The following is a 21117-nucleotide window of genomic DNA, read 5'->3' as shown; positions in this document are numbered from 1 at the left end:
AAAAAAAAAGCATCTAAATCTACACAAAACATGCCACCAGTCTCCAGAACTCAAATTCCATGGAAGCACATGTGTTGTAACAAAGATGTCCTCAAACTAGACCAAATTTCTGGTCAGGTCAAAGTCCATCAATCAAAACTCCTATATTATTACTTCCTTTTTATGCAGTACAATCAGGGTCGTGTACTGATGAAAAATCTGGCAACCTGAAAATATCAACGAGGAATTCTTCTTAGTCCTACTAATCTTCATATTAACCTCTTACCTCTACAAGAAACATCCCCTATTGTATAAGCACGAACTGAATATATTTTTTTTGAAGGAAGGAAAAAGCTTTGTCTTGTATATATTAATAGAGCATGAGAAAATTATAGCGAGATATATACAGGGTTAGATGAAAAAAAGCGAAACAAATAATCCGCAAAAAGGAGGCAAAAAGCAGGGCACGAACTGAATATATACATGGGCAGGAATGTCAAGTCGCTATCCTAGTTTGCTTCAGTCATCCTCTGAGATTGCACTTGACTTTGATGAAGAATGGCAGCAATCATCCATCTCAGAGATGTGATCATCCACACCAAAGAAAGGTCTCGGAGGTACCTGCAGGTTATCAGGATCATCAGATTCGAGCATCTCCACAACCTCGCTCATCGAAGGCCGTTCAGCTGGTTTCATCTGAATGCACCAGAACCCAACAATGCACAACTTCCTTTCTACCCAGTGGATACCAACATCCTCTGAAATCTCGCTCACTTCTTGTTGAGTTAGGCAATCATACACCAAAGCTGGGTAATAAAGATGGGCTGAGTTGGATGTATGCTGCTCCCTGTTCCTCCTACCACCAGCAATGTCCAGCAATAACATCCCAAAGCTGTAAACATCAGCCTTGCATGAAATGGTGCCAAAGCTTCGAGATATCATCTCAGGAGCGATGTACCCTATCGTTCCCCGTGCAGCACTCACCGGCACCAAGCTGCCGTCCCTTGGGTATAGCTTGGCCAGCCCAAAGTCGGCGACTTTTGGAGTGAAGTTGCTATCCAGAAGGATGTTGTGTGGCTTGATGTCAAAGTGCATGATCTGCATATCACAACCATGATGCAAGTAGTCGATCCCTCTAGCAATTCCTAGAGCAATCTCATTGAGCTTGTCCCAAGATAGACTCTTCTCGGGTGAGAAAATGTACTTGTCTAGAGATCCACAGGGCATGTACTCGTATACAAGAGCCCTCCTAAGTTCCTCCGAGCAAAATCCAACAAGGCGCACCACATTCACATGGTGTATCCTGCTAATGGTGGAAACCTCGCTGATGAATTCTTCTCCATTGCACATGGAGTTGCTCAGCATCTTGATAGCAACATGACCATCGCCAGGAAAGAAACCTTTGTACACAGAACCATAGCCCCCCTGGCCTAGCTTCTCCCTGAAATGGCCTGTGATTGCAGTGATTTCTGTGTACGCATACCTCTTTGGACCATGAGCTTGCTGCATTCGGAGAAACTTCTCTACTGTGTCGATAGATATCCTTGTTTTCTGGTATTTGTAACCGAGGAAGGTCAAAACAGTCAACGGCGCCAAGATGAACCTGCATAGTACTGCAACATGAAGTGAATAAGAATCTATGGATAAATTGGGTGTAATTATAATAGTTTAGATTAAGGCATATCTGGAGTACCTATAATGCACTTAACAATCTCTACGGCAAATACCAGAACGAGAGTAACCCAAACTTGCGTGGCACTAGAGTAATAATTAATTACACATCCTAAAAATTGTAGCTCAGTCCCAATAATGGCAGAAGTCCAGTTTTGAATGTTCCTACTAGACATTTGCTCCTTAAAGTTTCTGCAGAATTACAAAAGAGGAAATATATATTTTTTATAAGTTGATCAAGCAAGCAAGAGAAAGATGCAGAGCTAAAACTCACTGGAATGTATCTCTCGCACAGGCTTTGATGACTGGAGAATGACTCGGGGATTCAACTCGAGGAAACAAAACAGGAAAACCATTCCTCATGAATTTCACAACATCTGCATAGCTTGCATAGTCTGGTACATTCTTTGCAGGGGCGGAGCCAGCATTTTGAGTCACTGGGGTCATGGCTTTTACTTGTATTTATGTCGTGTTTGAAACTATAATTATTCTCGAAGCTAGATATTTTTAGCTCAAAATTCTTTTGGAGCTAGAGCTATGAGTAAGTTGGGATTATTCCATTTTGCTAAAAATAAATATTTAAAGTCTATTTTATAAGAATTTCTGAGGTTTTTAAGGTCCAAAATTTTAAAAGTTATGACTATATACAACCGGGCATAACAACCATGTGCTTTTTCAGACATACAAGTATGTTTTGAAAGTTGTTTATTATTCCATCTGTCTCAAAATACAACTACCTACGTCTCTTTAAGAGATTAATGTTAGGGTGTGAAATAATTGTGATTGGTTGGAAAAAAAAGTAGGTGAAAAAAATTATATCGTGAATTTTGTGATTGGAGATGGGATGGTTCATAGAAAATAGCTATATTTTAAAGCAAATTTGAATCTTAGAAGTAACATATTTTGAGACAGAGTGAGTAACTTAAAAAACACATCTAGTAGTTGATTAGCAAAACTTCTGGCCTAATGCATTGATATACATAGCACATAGCTAAAATAAGTAGTTGGTTAATAGATCAAATATGTCTAATTGCAGCATTAGTAGCAGATTGACAGTAGCATAACACAGCTAACAAATTATGCTTCCAAAGAAATAAACGGTACAATTGTTTCAGCTTTCCTGAGCTCCAGCAGTTTATCAGGCTGGCCGGGGTCATTAAGCTTTTGTTGCTGGGGTCATTAGCTACAAAATAATGAACAATTCACTTGAGTGATCGAATGTCATCGGGGTCTAATGACCCCAATGATAGTACTGCAGCTCCGCCCCTGATTCTTTGTATGATCATCCACAGGAATCACAGCCAAGTATCCACAAGAAGGCTCGATGTTTTGAACATAGTAAGAGCTCGATGTAGTCAAGACATAAACAAAAGAAGTATTCCCACTCAAGCAAGCAACAGGCATGTACATGCCATTGTTTATCGCCCGTGAGCAATTTAGAAATGTAGCCCACCGAACTGCAGAAGTGTACAGCTTAGTACCCATGTCATTGAAGTAGGGAAGACTATTCCACAGTGGAAGAGGGCAACTGCTGTTGTCTAAATTAGCATCAACAACCCAAAATCTAGACTCGTTATAGGAGATGTCAGTCACAAAATATTTTCCTGTGTTGATGTGAATTATTGCTCTGCCATCTCTACAGACTAGCTCATAAGCTTCATCACCACAGCCAAGTGGATCGCCTTGTAAACGGAAAGGGTACCTGATATCCTCAAGATGTCCACAGGAGAAAGGAACGCAAGCTGGTTGTTCTTGAGAATCTGTAGCTCCACTCTTAGTTACAAGAACCCCAAGAACAGCTAGTATACTCAAGGTTTGAAAGATACCAGGGAGAAAGAGTGCACCAGAAATGGCCATGGTCAGCTTCAGAAATTCATGATCCAACAAGTGTGATAAACTGAAAACAATACGGATGGGAAGGCCGCATATGAGGCAATTAGGAAAGTGTTATGAGGTTGAGGATGGGACTGGGAGAGAGGATGGATAAAGTCCAAGTTTGTCCTGAGTCAAAGCAGTGTGTACCTTTTGGGGGGAAGTAGTCAAAGCAGTGTGTAATACATTGTTGACCAGATAGAATGAAGCACATGGGTGCACACAGGCTTGGACACTAACTTCCAAAGCAGCGGTCCATTAGTCCACAATCTCATCCCCTTTTTAAAGAAAGAATTAGATAATATTGCTGACGAGGACTGCACTCACAGAATCACAATGGGGTCATCACAACACGGCATTAGGACCCAACAATAGATAGTTGATAGTTCTCACCATCTGTTCTGTACTTCCAGTCTCACCTTCAATCGACACAGAAGATGCACAGATTTCTAGTGACTGCTCTACTCTTCTCTCTTCTCAACTATGGAGCCGTCATGGCCACAGAATCGGACGAGGCAGATTTCTTCCGAAACTGTCCGCCATCCCGATGCAGCAGTGATGGACCAGACATCAAGTTTCCCTTCCGGGTTGAATCCAGCTCTTCATCTTGTGGTGCTCCAGGAATGCAGTTATCATGTTCTGGGCAAGATACTCTCCTACTGCACCATGTTCTTGGCATATCGAAGGTAACTGGAATAGACTATATATATGGTGTCATCAACATCGTCCCTCTTGCAGAGTCATGGTCACAGTGCGCACTTCAGAAGATAATTTCTGCAAATTATTCAACCAGTGTGTACAAACAATATGGGTTCCAACATGCAAGTCTTGTAAGTTGTTCAGAAGAGTTCATATGGGACAGTACAGACAGCATTTTTGGCCCGATTTCTTGCCTCAGCAATGCAAGCCAGTCCCTGTACTTGGTAGCCCCTTATGCATTTGTGTCAATTCTCCCGTTATACTGCAAAGTGGTTTCAACAGACATCATGATACCCTACACTTCCAATCAAGGCAGAAAGGATTATAATGCAAGCGCAAGCACAGAGTTTAACGAAAGTGCAAAAAGAATTACTACATTCTCTGAGATAACATTCACTTGGTCAGCTCCTAATATCACTGATGTTTGCATCGATTGTGAACGACAACAGCGGCTCTGTGGATTCAGTTCACAAAGGAGGACAGCATTCTGCAAACCTCATGGTATTAATTTTCTGAGGAAAAACATGATATACTCATTATTGATTTCTATGATCTGCAGATTTTAACTATTTTGGTATGAAAAATCTAAATGATTTGAAATAAAAGCACAACCTTTACTTCCATTTATTACTTATTTTCTTCTTGTTTCCTAGTACTTTAGAATTTGATCTCCCATACTTTTTAATTCTTGTCATGGGATATATTCTCTGTCATGTAGTTCTAGCCGAACACTTGATCAACACATTTGTGGGCCTAGAAAGTCATAATCCTGCGAATTGTCTTGACAACTGTATGCCTCTTATGAGTTATGTGCAGCTACAAGTGCAAGCTTAATATGTTTTATTGTACCCTGGCCTTTTTTTACTGTTCTGACTAATATGGAGCAACATATTCCATAAGTTTGTGTATCTGAGTATAGGGTGGATCTAATTCTTTACTTTACTATCTGCAGGTTCAAAATCACCTGCCAAAGTTATCATAGGTAACAGTTCATCTTAAGCTCATTCTTTTGTAATTTTAATTCCTTGTTTCTCCAAGGATAAATAAGGGTAGTTGGTACTTTTTATAAATGTTCAAAACAACTATACAAGTTGCTAACTTCCTTCATTATGATTAACCAGTGGCAGTATCTGTACCCACAATTGTAGTACTTACACTGGTGGTGGCCTCTGCACTCTATCTGTCTCTTAAAACCAAGAATGACGATGAGATACAACTGAAGGTTGAAATGTTTCTCAAGACATATGGCACATCTAAACCGACAAGATACACATTCTCTGAAGTGAAGAGGATTACAAGACGGTTTAAACATAAACTAGGCACAGGTGGATTTGGAAGTGTATATAAAGGTGAGCTGTCAAAAGGAGTACCTGTTGCTGTAAAGATGCTTGAGAACTCAAAAGGAGAGGGGGAAGAGTTCATCAATGAAGTAGCAACCATAGGGAGAATCCATCATGTCAATGTTGTCCGCCTCTTGGGATTTTGCTCCGAAGGAACAAGGCATGCTCTTATTTATGAATTCATGCCTAATAATTCACTGGAGAAATATATATTCTCACGTGATTATATTAGTTCTCAAGAAGTCCTAGTTCCTGACAAGATGCTCAAAATAGCATTAGGAATAGCCCAAGGAATTGAGTACTTACATCAAGGGTGCAGCCAGCGCATCCTCCACTTTGATATCAAGCCTCACAACATTTTGCTAGACCACAGCTTCAGCCCAAAGATTTCGGACTTTGGCCTTGCAAAGCTCTGCGCAAGGGATCAAAGCATTGTCACATTGACTGCAGCAAGAGGCACAATGGGTTACATTGCACCGGAACTATATTCTAGGAACTTTGGCGCGGTATCTTACAAGTCAGATGTTTTCAGTTTTGGCATGCTAGTGTTGGAAATGTTGAGTGGAAAGAGGAACTCAGATCCAAGTATCAACAGCCAAAATGAGGTTTTTGTTCCAGAGTGGATATATGAGACAATAGTCAGCGCGCAAGAGTCAGAATTTGCCAAGGATATGACACAGGAAGAGAAAGAAAAGTTGAGAAAGCTGGCCATTGTGGCGCTATGGTGTGTTCAGTGGAACCCAGCAAACCGGCCCTCCATGAGAAAAGTGGTGAATATGTTAACAGGAAGCTTGCAAAATCTGAAGAATCCCCCTAGGCCATTCGTCTCATCTCTAAGCTAACCTACACCAGAAAATCTGGCGAGCTAAATGTATCAGCATGTTACATACAAGTTGAGCATGTCATGATGTCCAGTCAGTTCTGAAAATTGCACTCTGAATGTAATATGTAGCTAGAACAATACTTCTATTTCCTAATCGATTTGTGAATTGTAAGCATGCAAAAATTGTTACTTCCTCCGTTTCATATTATAAGACTTTCTAGCATTGTCCACATTCATATGTATGCATATGTGTTTAGATTCATTAGCATATATATGAATGTGGGTAATACTAGAAAGTCTTATAACCTGAAACGGAGGTAGTAGTAAGCAATCCCATTGCACGGGAAGACAACTTTAGATTAATTAGCAGTTTAATTGAAAGATGGTAGTAATAAGTACTACCTTCGTTTCAGGTTATAAAACTTTCTAGCATTACCCACATTAATATAGATGTTAATGAATCTAGACACACATATGTATCTAGATTCATCAACATATATATGAATATGGGCAATGCTAGAAGGTCTAATAATATGAAACGGAGGAAGTAGTAACCTTTTGCCATGTCCAGATTATTAACCTCATGGATACACCTGTAACATTGACACCCATAAGTGCCACCAAATCGACGCAGCCTGTGGTCTGCGGTCCAGTGATTGTGCAAGAAAATCACCAAAAACAAGATGGTCTGGCTAATTCCGCAACGAGTGATGCGTAATTTCATCATCGCCACTTGCATATAGTGCAACAATGCAAAGAACGCTTGCGAACCCACTATGAGGAGAGTAGTAGGGTACCGGGAGCCGGGAGGACCTCGACCTGCTCGGAGGCTGCCTGCCGCAGTAGCAGCAGCAGCATTGGTTTCGTTTGGTTGTAATGGTAGTCCGACTGCCGCCGCCGTTGCCATGGACCATCCGCGTCACCACTGCTACACGCGCCGCCCTAAGGAGAAGAAGGAAGAAGAAGAAGAAAGCGGATCAACTGTAGAGAAACTGCAAGCTGCTGCACATGAATGCCAGCCTCGCTGAAAGCACACCACGTCGGCGAGGGCGAGGGGATCGGGGACCATGAGAAGTCGGGAGAGTGCCCCGTGGCTCGCATTGAGCCGATCGACGCCGGCCACCACCGTGCGCTCCATCTCCGATATGAACCGCCTCTCCCTCCCCCCCTTCATCTGGAGAACCGCGGCGGCGGCGGCAGCGGCGACGCCACGGTGCTCAGCCTCCGGCGGCGCCGGAGTCGAAAACGACGCCGCCACGGCCTGGCTTAAGCGGCCCGCGGCTGGAAATCTGGCCCAAGAATAAGATTTATTGGGCCGGAACGGGATCTCGGTTACATCCAGCCCAATAACGTGACTGAGACTTACGTACGGCCCATTTAGGTTGGGCTCGTTGATTGGTGAGGACCCAAATCGATAAAATACAACCTCACAAAAAAAAAAAAAGGAAAACCCCATCCCCTTCCTTCCTCCGTGCGGCGCCGCCCCCCGCCACTGATCCCGCCGCCGGCGATCGATCTGGACTGGCGGCCGGCGCCCTCTATGGATTTAGTTCGCCGGAGCGCCGCCGCGTCCTTCAGGAAATGCTCGTCGTTCGCCCTCCTCCTCATCGACAAAGGTGAGCCTTGTTCGTTTTCTTCTCTCTTCATATCTTCAGTTCATCACACATACAAACATACATGTGCCTAACTACGTACAGATTTGTAGCAGCACCAGTGACTCATCCATGAACGGTGGCATTACGGATCTCTAATTCGGTTGTCTGTACTGCACACCATGATGTGTGGAGAAATGCTACAGGAACGACAAATCGCTGTAAGAAACTAACCTCTTTTGTGCACATTAAGCCTGCTGAATTGTTCATTGTATGCATCCAAGGCCTTGCCTTGTACATTGCATGATAGCAGTCATAAAGATAATTTAGTCGAAAAACAGATGCGAGCACACTGTTACACTAGGCATCATTTATCCAGCCAATGAGTTATAAATCACACAATGAAGTGAGCAGCGACCTCAGATTAAACCTGTCAAGTGCCAACTGCTAGGTTGCAAGTTATTTGAACATCTTATGGCATACTCAAGTATAGTCAAACCTAACTTGCATGAAACCAAACGTGGCATCACAGTAGCTATTTCTATGACGCACAAATCTCAAACATCTTTGAGTCGTAGTAAATGTTTCCCTAGATTTGTGGCCTATGGTGGCCCAGAGATGAAACAAAAGGCTTAGGGGGCATGGCTAAACTCTGCAAGCTTCCTGTTAACATGTTGACCACCTTTTTCATAGATGGCTGATTCTTGGGGTTCCACTGTATGCACCATAACGCCACAATGGCCAGTTTTATTGCGTCTTTTCCCTGGTTGCTTCCAGTTCTTGCCCAGTGATTATTTTCTCAAATATCCACTGCGGGATTAATATAAACCTCATTTTGATTCCCGGACCAAGACGCAGAAAGGAGAAGCCACCCGGCTTGGGTGTATAATCATCTGGTTGTTCCCCATCGTCTCCTCCGTCCCCTTCTTCGATGCTGTCGTTTTTCGCCGGCGCCGTCATAGTCATCCATCCGGCGATGAAATTAGCGCAATCCCCTGTTCCAGCAGGCCAGCCCGTTTCCTGTGCCACGACAGGATCACTCTCCGTCTCTGCTTTCTTCAGGTATATATATTCTTAAACTCATAAAGCCTGTCGGAATTCATAACCAGTGGTTCATTATTTGTAATGCTGAAATTCTTGTTTTGCTAGATGTAGACTATTACATGCAACTGAGAGATTTATATGAAGCCATGAAATTAGTAAGAACAAATTCTTCTTGAGCTTGGTAAGCTCTCATAGAGTTGTAGATACCATATGAGAATAAAATTGTAAAACTTAATGCCTCCATGTTTTGTAATTAAACACTATAAACTACTGAAATTTGACCTATGTGAAGTAACACACGGAGTGAAACCATTTCCAAGGGATGAATTATATACTTTACTGTCCTTGCACACTACTTTCCTTATTTCCTAGTACAACATATCGCGCATGATGGTTTTCGGGCTCAGTTTCCTTTACAAACTGGGCCATTGTCTCTTGTTTGTACAGTTTCTCCCTCTCTTAATATAAAACAAGCAATGCTGGCTTAGGTTTCAAAAAAAAAAATAATAAGTTGTGAACAAATTAACCATATGCACATGAATAACAATCGTTTGCACTTTATACTCTAAACCAACCAAGTTGCATTTCATCTTAGCAAATTATAACTAAGAAGTAAGATGCCAATAATATCACTAGGCATACATGTGAACCAAATAGTGGACTACACTCGTCGTGCAGGTGCAGGAAGCGCAATGCCTCTGCAATAACCAATGGTGATCTGTTCTTCAGCTTTGTTATCCAATCCGACAAGTGCAAACCCTCCTCAGAATCCACTGATTTTTTGTGCAATGCGGAAGTAATGTGATGCACATAAAGAAGAGTTGATTAGTTCGATCCATTCAGGAATATCCAAATAACTCAATTTCTTACAGAACATAAAAAGCAGCAGCACTCACAATTTGTCTTCCATCCCTAAAATGTACTAAAAGTAGATCCATGAAATGAAATGAAGCAGACAAGCCAGTCACATGGAACGGATCTTCTTAATTAGACCTGTCTGAAAACAAATTGTCATTGATCAACACATGTACTGCACATCATGTGAAAGGGAAATTTGGCTGTGTATATCCCTTGTGGATATAGAGGCCGGATTAATGAAAATCCATTATCTAAAAAAATGTGAAAGGGAAATGGAAAGGGATGGAAGAGATTAATTTGGATGAACATCACCAGATGAGGAAGACGCTGGAGCAGCAACCTCCTCTCCGTCGGAAAGTCCGAATCGAGTATAAAGCTTCAGAATTTCATTAGTAGCTTGTTAACGTTGCTGCTGAAATTTGTGGGTACTCAAATAGTGTATGTAATGTACCTGCAGTTCTCCCGCTACAGGATGGATATGAAATATTATGGCGGGAGCATAGAGTTTAAATGCATCCTTAATAATTAAGCTTCTCTTCTGACACAAACACGTCTCATGCCAAAATGGAAGACAGAGGCACGGCAAAAACTGCAATTCAAGCCGTAGAGAAAAGGTATACAAATGGTGAATCAGCTGCTGAAACTAGTAAGAATCAACGCAGTTGGACACAACAGAGAATGCTTAACCGTTTACCAGAAATTTGATCTGATGATGTGTTGCAGAGGCGCCGGAGTTGTAGGCAAGAAATCATCTGTTATCCAGTTTGACAAATTACATGAGTATAAATTTGACTCCAAAAAAAAACATGAACAGCGCAGGAAATGGATGCAGGATAAGGAAGAGGTAGCAATGTAATATTGGGAGGCTTGCCTGCAGCACGACGGAGTAGACGGCATCAGTGAACCCAGCGAGCCCGAGGGACATGAAGATTTCAACTAGCCAGCATCGGCAATAACTCAAATTGTGGAACGGGGTCATTACAACCTTCACATGAACAAACTGATGGATGAATAAACTCCCCGCAAAAAAAAAAAGATGGATGAATAAATTTCTATCTCTGTCTTATGATATGAAACGGAGAAAGTATATAAACAGCAAGCAGAGACTCTTCTCACAACTAACCATAATTTGCAGTAGGCATACGCCTGTAGGTATCAGACCTCCAGATGCTCCTGATAAATGATGATGTGCTTATATCATACTAATGTGCATCATGAAGCACAATTTCCAGAATGGAGAGTTTGGTTATGGTTGGTTTTCGATATATATACCATGCAACATACGTACAAACTGTTTTGCCTTGTTTTCAACGGAAACGAAGCTCAACATATTATGAGGACAGAAGAAAATATTTCCAACTTGTATTAAGAAAAATAAGAATGTGGATTCAGAAAAAAAAAAAGAACTAGATTTTGTTTACTAACGTTCAGAGTTGTGCGCATGGATCAATGGATGACATCTGATTCTCACCCGACACACACATTGTGGTTGACAAAAGCAATGCTGATGCCGTATAGAGCCCTAATAACCAAGGGAACAGGGTGGAAAGAGTTAATAAGCCGTCAAATTACAGTTACAGAATAGTACTCATCTGGTAATGCAGATTAACAAACAGGATTTACCATGGTGGAGAATGTATGTATCTAGTCGTCTGATTCTGAGTAGTATCTTTCTTTCTCTTCTCTGAATCTTTTGCTTTCCTCCTCGAGTGCGCTGCTGCAGATAAATACTGAAAACGTTTCTAGAGAAGTTGGGAGGCCATTCTTTGGAAGCGATTGGATTTGAGGACAATGGCTGATACTTAGTTCAGTGAGAGAAGGAAACTTATGTAACCCTTCAGGGAGGGACTGCAGAACCCATAAACCATCAAATGATAGTTTTTTGAGGGAGACAAGTAGCTCAAGTGCCCCCTCTTGTTCGTCGCTGAAGCTTGAGACCCTGTCAACATCGTCTTTGATGCCTAATTCGTGAAGAGTAGGGGCGAGGAAGCTGCATATGGGAGCAGTAAGCACTGCCGATATGCTGTCCACCACAAGATCTTTCAATTGGAAGGCAACTTGAGGCATTGTTGTTTTGGTCCTTGCCATCTCGGCGAGTAGGTCCGCGGGAGCAGAGCCACAAGAAGAGATGCACAGCTTGTTCAGATTTGATGTGATAAGAGGATTAAATCCATCCATTGTTACATTGCAGCAATCTATTAGTTGTAGACTGGTGAGAGCTGTGAGGTTTGAGAGCAAAGCCATTGAATGTATGCTTGACTCTCGGCAAATGCTAAGTTCGAGGAGGGAAGAAGGGAAAGGGTTACTTGTTGTTTGAGCTGGTTTTCCCATGTACCACTGAGAGAATATTTTGCCACAATCATCTATATGTAAATTTCGGAGCGACGTGAGATTGACAAGTCCTTGTCCATCATCAAGAGGCGGCAGAATCAGGTTCTTGCACTTAAAAAGCCGGATCGTCTTGAGTGAGCAGGAGGATGGGATCTGCAGTTTTACCTCCTCATGGCTCTCTTTGGAAGGTGACATAGACAGCACATAGAGAGCTGGGAAGCATCTGAACAAATTTGACAGCATCTTTCTTGTAAGTAAAAATCCAAAGAGATTGAGGACTCTAACTGAATTGAATACGACTACAACATGCTCATCCAGTCCTCTCAAGAACGTATCCCTGCAAAGCGTAACCGTCAGCCTCCGTAGGGAGCGTAGCTGCTGGAAATCTATTAATGACATGTTATGTACATCTCCAATGTAGATCTCCTCAAGATTACCCAGATTTTGGAAGGCCAAAGCACCATTGTAGCCGTCGAGTGTCAACTTTTTGCTAGTATTAAAACCACGAACGGAATCATTTACACGAACATATGTCAGTGTGGAGGTGTGAGGCACAAGAGGGACAGACAGCTCCAAGCACCGGGTAATGTTCAAACGGCGCAGCTTAGGAAACCACATGGTACAAGATGAGCTAGAGCAACTCGATAATGGCAACTCATTAAGCTTGGGACAAGAAATGCACTCGAGCCTTTCAAGTCCTGAGAAGAAAGAATGGGAATTATCGTCTCCCCCAACCCACTTTACAAAGTCTGGCATAGCCTCAAACACAATCTTCTTCAGGTGTCTAAAACTAGTGTGTGTGGTGCCACCCGGGAAGTCAGGTCCAAACTGGTACATCCCAACGATATTTCTTAGCTTGAGCTCCCTAAGATATTGTATTTTCCCAAACGGTGCAAGAGTGGCCCAAGGTACACCATCTAGGTGGAGGGTATCCAAGTGGATGATGTTGCTGCCCAACCAACTTGGAGCCATGCCACCACCAAGATTTACGATGCTTAGTTCTGTAAGATTAGAGTGCGGTTGAAGGCTATCAAGAATAATATCATCGTCCTGATTTTCATTGCTAACAACTTGTGTCCTGGAGGAGGAGTAGGATGTATTCTTCTCTCTATTACCACCACGATCTAATCGCAACTTGTTTAGGTTACTTTTATGCTTCAATTTAGCTTCAATAGCTTCTTCCCTAGTTGCATTTTTAAGGCCAAATATACAGAGCTCCCCTCTAAGCTGTTCCAACTGTCCCAGTTGTGCCAGTTCAAATCCAATCTTGTCTTTCTTGACATGGAATTCTTTGAGCTCTTGTAAACACTTCATTTTCCCAACCTCAGGAACATTGGAATGGAATTCTTTTTTAGCAAGAAAATGGCGTAGGTTTATAAGGCGGTTAAAGTCGTTAGGCAAATTATTGTTACTACCACCCCAGGATTTGAGATCCAAGAATTTCAAGTGATAAAGCTTGGACACTGTGCTAGGAATACACACTTTGAACCCCCACGGTGATCCAATTTTTAGGTAGCGGAGGTGGACAAGTTTCGAAAAGTTATCAGGCAAGGAATGTGGGGAATTCATAAATATGAAGAGAACGCGAAGTGCCCTTATTTCATTTAACGTGTCTCTTACCACATTAGCAATTCTTCTACTTCTGTAACTTGCAAAGATCATCACACTACGCAAATTTCTAATGTTAACCCTTTTCTTTATTTTTTCCATTTCCTCTTTAAAACTCTCGGTATATTTATCTTGTATGGTAATGGACAGATGGCGAATAGATGGAAGGATGTCATCAGCTCTAAAACTAGAGTAATTTATATTTGCGCATTCTCTTGATGAAACAATCTGCGAAAGTTCATGCAGTAAGTCATGCATTACGTAGTGATTATCATCCCCTTTCATTAGAAAACCATTATCGTATAGTTCATTCAAATACTGTGATCCAATGCCCTCAATTGTGTCATTCTTACCACTGGAATTGATGATACCTATTGAGTCCCAATAACAACTAATCTCTAAACTATCAAACTCATAATCCTCAGGGAAAAGGGCAAGATATGAAAAACATTTTTTTAAATAAAAGGGGAGGTAGTCATAGCTAATTTTCAAGGCAGTGATAATACTATCATCGCCATCCTTTTGTTTTAGCCACTCTTCCTTTTCAAGAATTTCCATCCAATGTTTCCTGGTGGGTTTCTTACGCAATAGTGGTCCAACTGTTTTGGCAGCCAGTGGGGAGCACTTCAACTTCTTTGCTATTTGTTTTCCAATGTCAAATAATTCTTCTTTATCATTGTCATCTTGGGTTTCACTAAATGCACACAGTTGAAAGAAGTCCCAAAACTCATCAGGCTCCAACCCATGTAGATCAACTTGATTGGTTCCTTTCTTGACTGTTTCTGCTACCTTTGGGAACCGAGTTGTGACAAGAACCATGTTGCCATTGGTCTCTCCCGTTCCAAATGGAGCTAACAACTTTTCCCACTCAGTCTTGCTAAATCTTTTTGTGGATGCAGCCTTACTAAAGTCGTGTTCCCATATATCATCAAAGACGATTAGAAACCTTTTGGATTTCAACTTGTCTTGAATGGATTTATGAAGCTGATCTAAACTGGATTCTCTAATATTGGTCCCTTGGCTTTCAGTTGCATTTAGGGAGTTAAGGATTTTTGTGGTGAGCTCAGTGACATCAAAGGTAGTAGACACACAAACCCAGATCATGACGGTGAAGTGTTGTTTGGTCCTATGGTCGTTGTATAGGTGCTGGGCGAAAGTTGTCTTTCCAACACCACCTGGGCCAACTATGGGAAGGACAGACATGTAGTTTTTGCCTTTAAGCAACTGTTCCATTGTTTGGTCGAAAATGGCATCCCTCCCATATAACTTCTTTTGTGTAATTACCGAGCTAGTGTTAGGCCGTTCCATGGAGGGAGGAACGCAAGGAGAGCATTTCTGGAGCAAGTCAGAGATAGGAGGACATAGGGAATGTATGTCCTGTATCAGTGACTTAATTTTTTTGGACATGGCCACCCTGTCAAATAATGACTCTTGGATATGGCCATTGGCACCACTCTGATCATGCTCCTCAGTCTTGCTAATTGCCATACTACTGTTACGGTTATTACCAGTAACAACAGTAACTGTATCATCTTGTTGGGATTGGGAACGGCAACAGGAGGAGAAGCATGAGAGCCAGTAGTTACCTGCCGCAGTGTTGCGAGCAGCATGACGGGCATGTTGAAGCTGAGCACCGAGGCCATCGCCGAGGTCTGGAGTGGCCTCTCGAGTGCCGTCGAGCTCATCCCGGATGACGAAGTAGTGGAGCTCGTCCAGCACGTCCTCGGCTTCGTCTGCCTTGTTGCAGAGGTCAGCGAGAAGCCGCTGGAGGCCAAGGTTGTCGGCGATGTCCCTCCCCTCGGCGGCTTGCAGCAAGGCGAGCATGTAGTTCAGATCCCTCTTGATTTGGTCCATGTTGAGCCCCAGCTCACGGCTGGCCATGTACCCGGCCATCAGCTCGTCGGACAGCTTGTTCAGCACCATGCCGACCACCCAGTTCGCCGCACCCACTGCTGCCTCCATCTCCAATTCTCCAGGCCCCTTCAATTATATTGGTCTGTGAGATGGAACAAATGGAACCTAGCTTAGCTATATATACCCGGCCGGTTTCTGATCGATCGATCGCCGCGCCAGCTGGTGCATGCGCTAGTATATTTCTTCCCCCCTTTTTTTTTCTAAAGATAAGATCACGATCTGCTGCACCATACATAATACTACAATATTCACAAAAATATGCAAACAATATTAACGTTGTAACACTACGTGGTGCATTCAATGGACCTCCGAGTGCTGAACCACTAACAAGCCCGCCCAAGACTACAGGAGTTACAATACTTTTATATTTACTTATCTATATATTTTCGATAAAATTACAACCCTCTACACTCTCAAACTCAACATATAAATATAAGAAATGGATGAAGGATATGATAGGCAAAACAACTTGAAAATATATAATTTCTATCATGATTTTGTATTTATGTATGCATTTTGAAAAAAAAAAACTAGCTCAAATATAGATTTTCTGAGGGTCTGGGAACATGCCACCGCATCATCGTCTCAGCCCACCACGACTGCCATGTGGGTTTCTCAAATAGTTGAGATATGTGGACTTTTAACCCTTCTCCAACCAGAAAACATCAAAACAAGGAAAATATATTTTTAAAGTGGAATGCAAAATGATGAAAAAAAATGATCTGAAAGTTTTACAATGAGGATAATTTTATTTTAACATTTGAGGCTTTAAAGTTTTCTATTAATTCTCGTTGCAAGGCACAAGCATTCAGCTAGTTTTTAGAAACTAGCCAAAGTTTCTGTGTGTTGTAACGGAAAAATAAATATATGAAAAAGTTGAGTATGAAGAGAGAAAGAGAGCATATGATCGGCAAACAACCAAATAAGATGTCAATGTAGAAGGAGAGATATAGTGGTTATTTTACGGCAAGGAAGACGACATATGCTAGAGCTAGAGGGGATGATGAGATTTTGTTAGATATAAAAAAAACCTGAATTTCTTGCATAATTAGCCGATTATGCACATAATAAACAAAACTTTTGATCTTTTTATGTTTTTTCATATGGTACCTACATCAATTTCTAGTGCACTTAAAGAGTTTTAGTTTTCATAAACGAGGTAAGCTAGTTACGCTGGTTGTTTAGGATATACTCTCTTTGTCCCTAAATATTTGACACTGTTGACTTTTAAAACATGTTTAACTGTTTGTCTTATTTAAAAATTTAAGTAATTATTAATTTTTTCCTATCATTTGATTCATTATTAAATATACTACTACTACTTAAGTTTTTTTAATAATATTTATAAAAGTTTTTAATAAGACGAACGGTCAAACATATTTAAAAAAATCAATAGCGTTAAATATTTAGGACGGAGGGAGTATATAAAAAGAGAAACAAACACCGTGTCGATATGTAAAAAGGGTGCAGTATAGGGACTTCGACTACTTCCTCCGTTTCAGGTTATAAAATGTTTTTCTTTGGTCAAAGTCAAACTACTTCAAGTTTAATTAAGTTTATAGATAAATATATTAATATTTATAATACCAAATTAGTTTCATTAAATCAATAATTGAATATATTCTCATAATAAATTTGTCTTTGGTTGAAAATATTATTATTTTTTCTACAAACTTAGTTAAATTTAAAGTAGTTTAACTTTGACCAAAATCAAAACGTATTATAACCAAAAACAGAGGTAGTATGATCCAACGGAGCCTTAATCATGATCGAACTTTCACTGTAGACTTACAAGCACGCGCGACCAATGCCATGTGAAGGTGGGACGTCACCCTAATGGGCGACTAGTCGCGTGGAGGCATAGGCGCGTGACCAGCGCTCTAGTCTACTAGTACTACTGACTAGTACTCTCTCCGTACTCTCTTCGTAGTCGTTTAGGATAATGTTTAAGTCAAATCTTGGGAATATAAATCATGAATAACTCTCAAGTTGTTGAGTTTAAAAATGTAAAAATTATATGAATAGATTTGTCTTGAAAAATACTTTTATGAAAGTATACATATATCACTTTTCAATAAATATTTTTATAGAAACAAGAAGTAAAAATTATGTTTTGGAGACCGTGTCGCTGTCCAAAACGACTTTCTTTATGAGCACAGAGGGAGTATGCAGTAGTACTCTACTACAGTAGTGCTAGTCTACTACTACAGTACTACTACTAGTATTACTACTATAAAACATATAAAAAATATTTTTTTATATGTACTATATATATTTTTTGATGTATAAGAAAATATACACATATATAAACTTTGTATACGACGTGTACAAATTTTATATACATACGTATTAAAAGATGAAAAAACCAAAAAAAATCACGTATATTCGTATACAAGTATAGAAACTTTATATACGTATGTATACAAAGTTTGTATACATGCATATACAAAGTTTGTATACACGTATACAAACTTTTTATACATATACGCATATGCTAAAAAAACCGAAAAGAAAAAAAAAGAAAGAAAAAACCGGAAGAAAAAAAACCAAAAAAAACCACAACAAACGGAAAAGAAAAAACCAACGGAAAAAACCAGCGGGCCCCAACATACGCACGCACGCCACGTGCCTCGCCCCGGGGGCGGGGGAGGGCGGCTGATCGCCTTTTAGCCAAAGCCATGTGAAAGGTGGCTGTCATTTGCTGGCCACAAAGAAAAAAAATAAATGGTGACCAACTAGAAATACTAGAACCACAGTCGAGCAATGCCCAGAGCCATGTGAAGGTGGCTGTGTCATTCGCTGGCAGCAAAGAAAAATGAATGACGATCGACTAGCCCATATATGTTTGTTTAGATTATTGAAGGAATTATTCTAATGAATTATCTACTTGATTGTAAAGATAAATTATATATTCTGAGATATATATATATATATATATATATATATATATATATATATATATATATATATATATTACTAGCAAGGCAAGAAACATTAATTCAGAAGTAATAACGATTCTGTGAAAAATGTGAAGAGGAATTGCAAACATTATTAAACTAACGGTGTTGAAACAGAAGGTGAAATCGTCAATCATATCTTCAATGTTCAAGCATACTAGAGCAATTGGTGGATACAGGTAGTACAATATTAAAGGTTGGTCGCTACTCGCTACTTTCTCCGTCTAAAAAAAACTTAACCTAAATATGAATGTGACTCATACTAATTCAACGAATTTCGATATAAGTTTATCTAGATTCATTGTGCTAGAAAAGAGATTATCTAAAACGCGAGCATTGCCTACACCAACCAATTACAAACTGCTAGTGCAGAGCAGTAAAACTTGCAGCGACATCGATCCACGGAGTTCCCGGCCGGCCATCGATCCGATCTGGTGTACATGTCAATTGATGGGGGCACTAGTGCTGCTTGTCAGGAGACAGAGGTGGCACCGGCAACACGTCGCCGTAGCCGGGCCAAGTGAAAGCTTCATGGGAGCCGCCGCTAGAGGTCGGCGCCGGCGGTGGGTCGCCGCCGCCTCGCCCGGCCATGGACTGCCCTTCATTGCTCCAAGGCAAAGCTTACCAAGTTCAGAAATGTTCTTTTACATATATAAGTTCAGATGAAATTAATGTCTATGCACTATTGGTATATATGATGAACAAGGATGCGACTTACATATGTACTGTACGTACCTCCTGTGAGCAGGGCGATGTGCAGCAATGTGAGGAGGACGAACAAGGACAGAATTGGCAGTAGCAACGACATCGAGCAGCAATGTCGCCGCCGCTTCAGCTCTTCCTCCTTTCTCATTTGCTTCATGCATCTACGACGATCTATCTCTGCCTCTTAATCAGTTTTCGACATTATGAAATTGTTCGATGGGTTAATTTACAGACCAAAGGCATGACCAGCACATGTTGGCACTGGCACTGGCAAAAGAGACGTTGCATTGTTCTGTCAAAACAAAGATCGTATCGTAGCGAATCCTTGTGGTCAATGTTAGCAGTCCAGGTTAATAGTAACCCAGCTCAGATCGTTTACATTATTCATAAAGTCAACTTGAAGAAGGAAATGCGGTAGAAAAGCATGGTAACTTTAGGGAGCTCTTATTGGGCTGTATCTTCTAATGTGGCTCACATACCTGTCGCAGGCCGAGCACAGAAAACGCAATCACAATGATCCGCGACTGAGGACTCGAGCCTCCACTTCTCATGTGAGTATCATGGAAGCCTTCACGAAATCCCATTATTTTTCTCTTGCTATACATAGATGTGAAAGGGTTATAACTTTATCAGTTTATTTAGCTCCCGTATTATTTCTTTATGGATTCACCCCTATCGGTGGTTCAGAGTTCAATTCTCCGAACCCCTTGGTTCCTGTTTAGGCAAAACTCATTGGTTGTTTCAAGGCATTAACATTTAAGAGGCGGGCCAGTCTATAGTAAAAATGGTTCCAAATAAACGTGTACGACTAGTCCTCGTAATTTTGTGCTACTTTAAAACTGTCTCTGGAGCAAATTCAAGTGGTACTCTATAAAAATCTCTTGTTGAAACACCTAAAATATTGTATAAATGTAGGTGCTCATTACACGTTTTGAGATTGATGAAGTCATCACGAGCGGCTCGTGTACGTCGTCTATTGATGAATACCGATTTCACTATAGGGAATATAACTAGTTAAGTTACGCTCACTTTGCTCTAATACCGTTGTTTGTTGTATGTGATCGATACTGTTTTCTTCTAGCTTCCCCATGATGCTCAGACAACTAGATTAGCAGGGTCAAGGAGATGATGAGCATCTAGGCTGTTTCCTCTGCTGCGCCGACAGACCAATCAGTCATACGTACGTACTACTCCGTTCCATAAAAAGATCAATAGCAATGAATCTACTCACACATGTGTTTAAGTTTATAGCTAGGATTAGTTTTTTTTTTATTTTTGGACGGAGGGATACTTTACATGATCAGTTTCTACACTTTTTCAAGGAAACAAGATCAGTGAACAGAGGCTGACAGGCATAATGCAAATGACTTCAAATAACCTGTAATATTTATGCACAAATATTCAGGACTCGAAAATAATTACCCAACAACACACAGAGAAAATTCCATTGCATCATCCTGTACCTTCAAAATATGGTACCCAGGGTATAATTAGATAGCTTTGGAGTGTAGCATTAATGTCAAATGCTAATAGTAACCCAGATCTCCTAGAGTGTTATTGCCAAAACAAAAAAGAAAAAAACTTTACGGAGGCATTGAGTTGTTGGGCCGTATCTTCTCATGAGGCCCACCAAGACTCGTTGCGGGCCGAGCACAAGAAACCCAAGCGCGATCCGCGAGTCCAAGGGGTTCGGAATTTAATTCTCCGAACACCTCTGGGCTCTG

General features: G+C 41.0%; 4 protein-coding genes, 1 long non-coding RNA gene and 1 pseudogene across 9 annotated transcripts; 2 read left to right on the top strand and 4 right to left on the bottom strand.

The window, feature by feature from the left end:
• Positions 1–294: 294 nt before the first annotated feature.
• LOC127785134 (rust resistance kinase Lr10-like) lies at positions 295–2194 on the bottom strand. Of its 2 annotated transcripts, XM_052312558.1 has the most exons (3): positions 1925–2194; positions 1673–1842; positions 297–1592 (listed from the first exon to the last, which is right to left on the bottom strand). In XM_052312558.1, the coding sequence occupies exons 1-3, from the start codon at positions 2095–2097 to the stop codon at positions 499–501; spliced, it is 1437 nt and encodes a 478-aa protein (XP_052168518.1). In that variant the 5' UTR covers positions 2098–2194; the 3' UTR covers positions 297–498. The 2 variants fall into 2 exon arrangements, with proteins under 2 accessions (XP_052168526.1, XP_052168518.1); XM_052312566.1 differs by lacking the exon at positions 1673–1842 and having other exon boundaries at positions 295–1592; positions 1925–2106.
• A 661-nt stretch (positions 2195–2855) lies between these two features.
• LOC127785152 (LEAF RUST 10 DISEASE-RESISTANCE LOCUS RECEPTOR-LIKE PROTEIN KINASE-like 1.2) lies at positions 2856–3977 on the bottom strand. Its single transcript, XM_052312575.1, has 2 exons — positions 3673–3977; positions 2856–3547 (listed from the first exon to the last, which is right to left on the bottom strand). The coding sequence occupies exon 2, from the start codon at positions 3505–3507 to the stop codon at positions 2872–2874; it is 636 nt and encodes a 211-aa protein (XP_052168535.1). The 5' UTR covers positions 3508–3547; positions 3673–3977; the 3' UTR covers positions 2856–2871.
• Positions 3960–6696, top strand: LOC127785124 (rust resistance kinase Lr10-like; annotated as a pseudogene).
• A 1138-nt stretch (positions 6697–7834) lies between these two features.
• LOC127763947 (uncharacterized) lies at positions 7835–9507 on the top strand. Of its 4 annotated transcripts, XR_008015780.1 has the most exons (4): positions 7835–8000; positions 8082–8197; positions 8835–9038; positions 9126–9490. It is a non-coding gene; the product is annotated as an uncharacterized LOC127763947 (long non-coding RNA). The 4 variants fall into 4 exon arrangements; XR_008015781.1 differs by having other exon boundaries at positions 8093–9038; positions 9126–9507; XR_008015783.1 differs by having other exon boundaries at positions 8090–9038; positions 9126–9507.
• A 1785-nt stretch (positions 9508–11292) lies between these two features.
• On the bottom strand, positions 11293–14729 carry LOC127782343 (putative disease resistance protein RGA3). Its single transcript, XM_052309510.1, has 2 exons — positions 11502–14729; positions 11293–11400 (listed from the first exon to the last, which is right to left on the bottom strand). Exon 1 carries the CDS (start codon positions 14634–14636, stop codon positions 11523–11525), a length of 3114 nt encoding a protein of 1037 aa, XP_052165470.1. The 5' UTR covers positions 14637–14729; the 3' UTR covers positions 11293–11400; positions 11502–11522.
• A 3-nt stretch (positions 14730–14732) lies between these two features.
• LOC127782242 (disease resistance RPP13-like protein 4) lies at positions 14733–15787 on the bottom strand (the record flags this gene model as incomplete). The annotated part of the gene is made up of 1 exon (XM_052309359.1): positions 14733–15787. A coding segment is annotated over exon 1 (1047 nt), but the record flags the coding sequence as incomplete, so codon positions are not given.
• Between the last annotated feature and the right edge of the window lie 5330 nt (positions 15788–21117).

The sequence above is a fragment of the Oryza glaberrima genome, chromosome 1, assembly GCF_000147395.1.
Source record: "Oryza glaberrima chromosome 1, OglaRS2, whole genome shotgun sequence".
Taxonomy (NCBI): Eukaryota; Viridiplantae; Streptophyta; class Magnoliopsida; order Poales; family Poaceae; genus Oryza; species Oryza glaberrima.
The sequence above is the reverse complement of the archived record's forward strand: the minus strand, read 5'-3'. Positions and strand labels throughout refer to the sequence as shown.

What these genes read in the sequence shown, in the direction of transcription:
- LOC127785134 (XM_052312558.1), bottom strand. Translation starts at nt 2,097, where the DNA reads ATGACCCCAGTGACTCAAAATGCTGGCTCCGCCCCTGCAAAGAATGTA. An exon ending in TGTGCGAGAGATACATTCCA is followed by an intron (nt 1,843 to 1,924) that starts GTGAGTTTTAGC and finishes GTAATTCTGCAG; the next exon opens with AAACTTTAAGGAGCAAATGT. An exon ending in GATTGTTAAGTGCATTATAG is followed by an intron (nt 1,593 to 1,672) that starts GTACTCCAGATA and finishes TTCATGTTGCAG; the next exon opens with TACTATGCAGGTTCATCTTG.
- LOC127785152 (XM_052312575.1), bottom strand. Translation starts at nt 3,507, where the DNA reads ATGGCCATTTCTGGTGCACTCTTTCTCCCTGGTATCTTTCAAACCTTG.
- LOC127782343 (XM_052309510.1), bottom strand. Translation starts at nt 14,636, where the DNA reads ATGGTTCTTGTCACAACTCGGTTCCCAAAGGTAGCAGAAACAGTCAAG.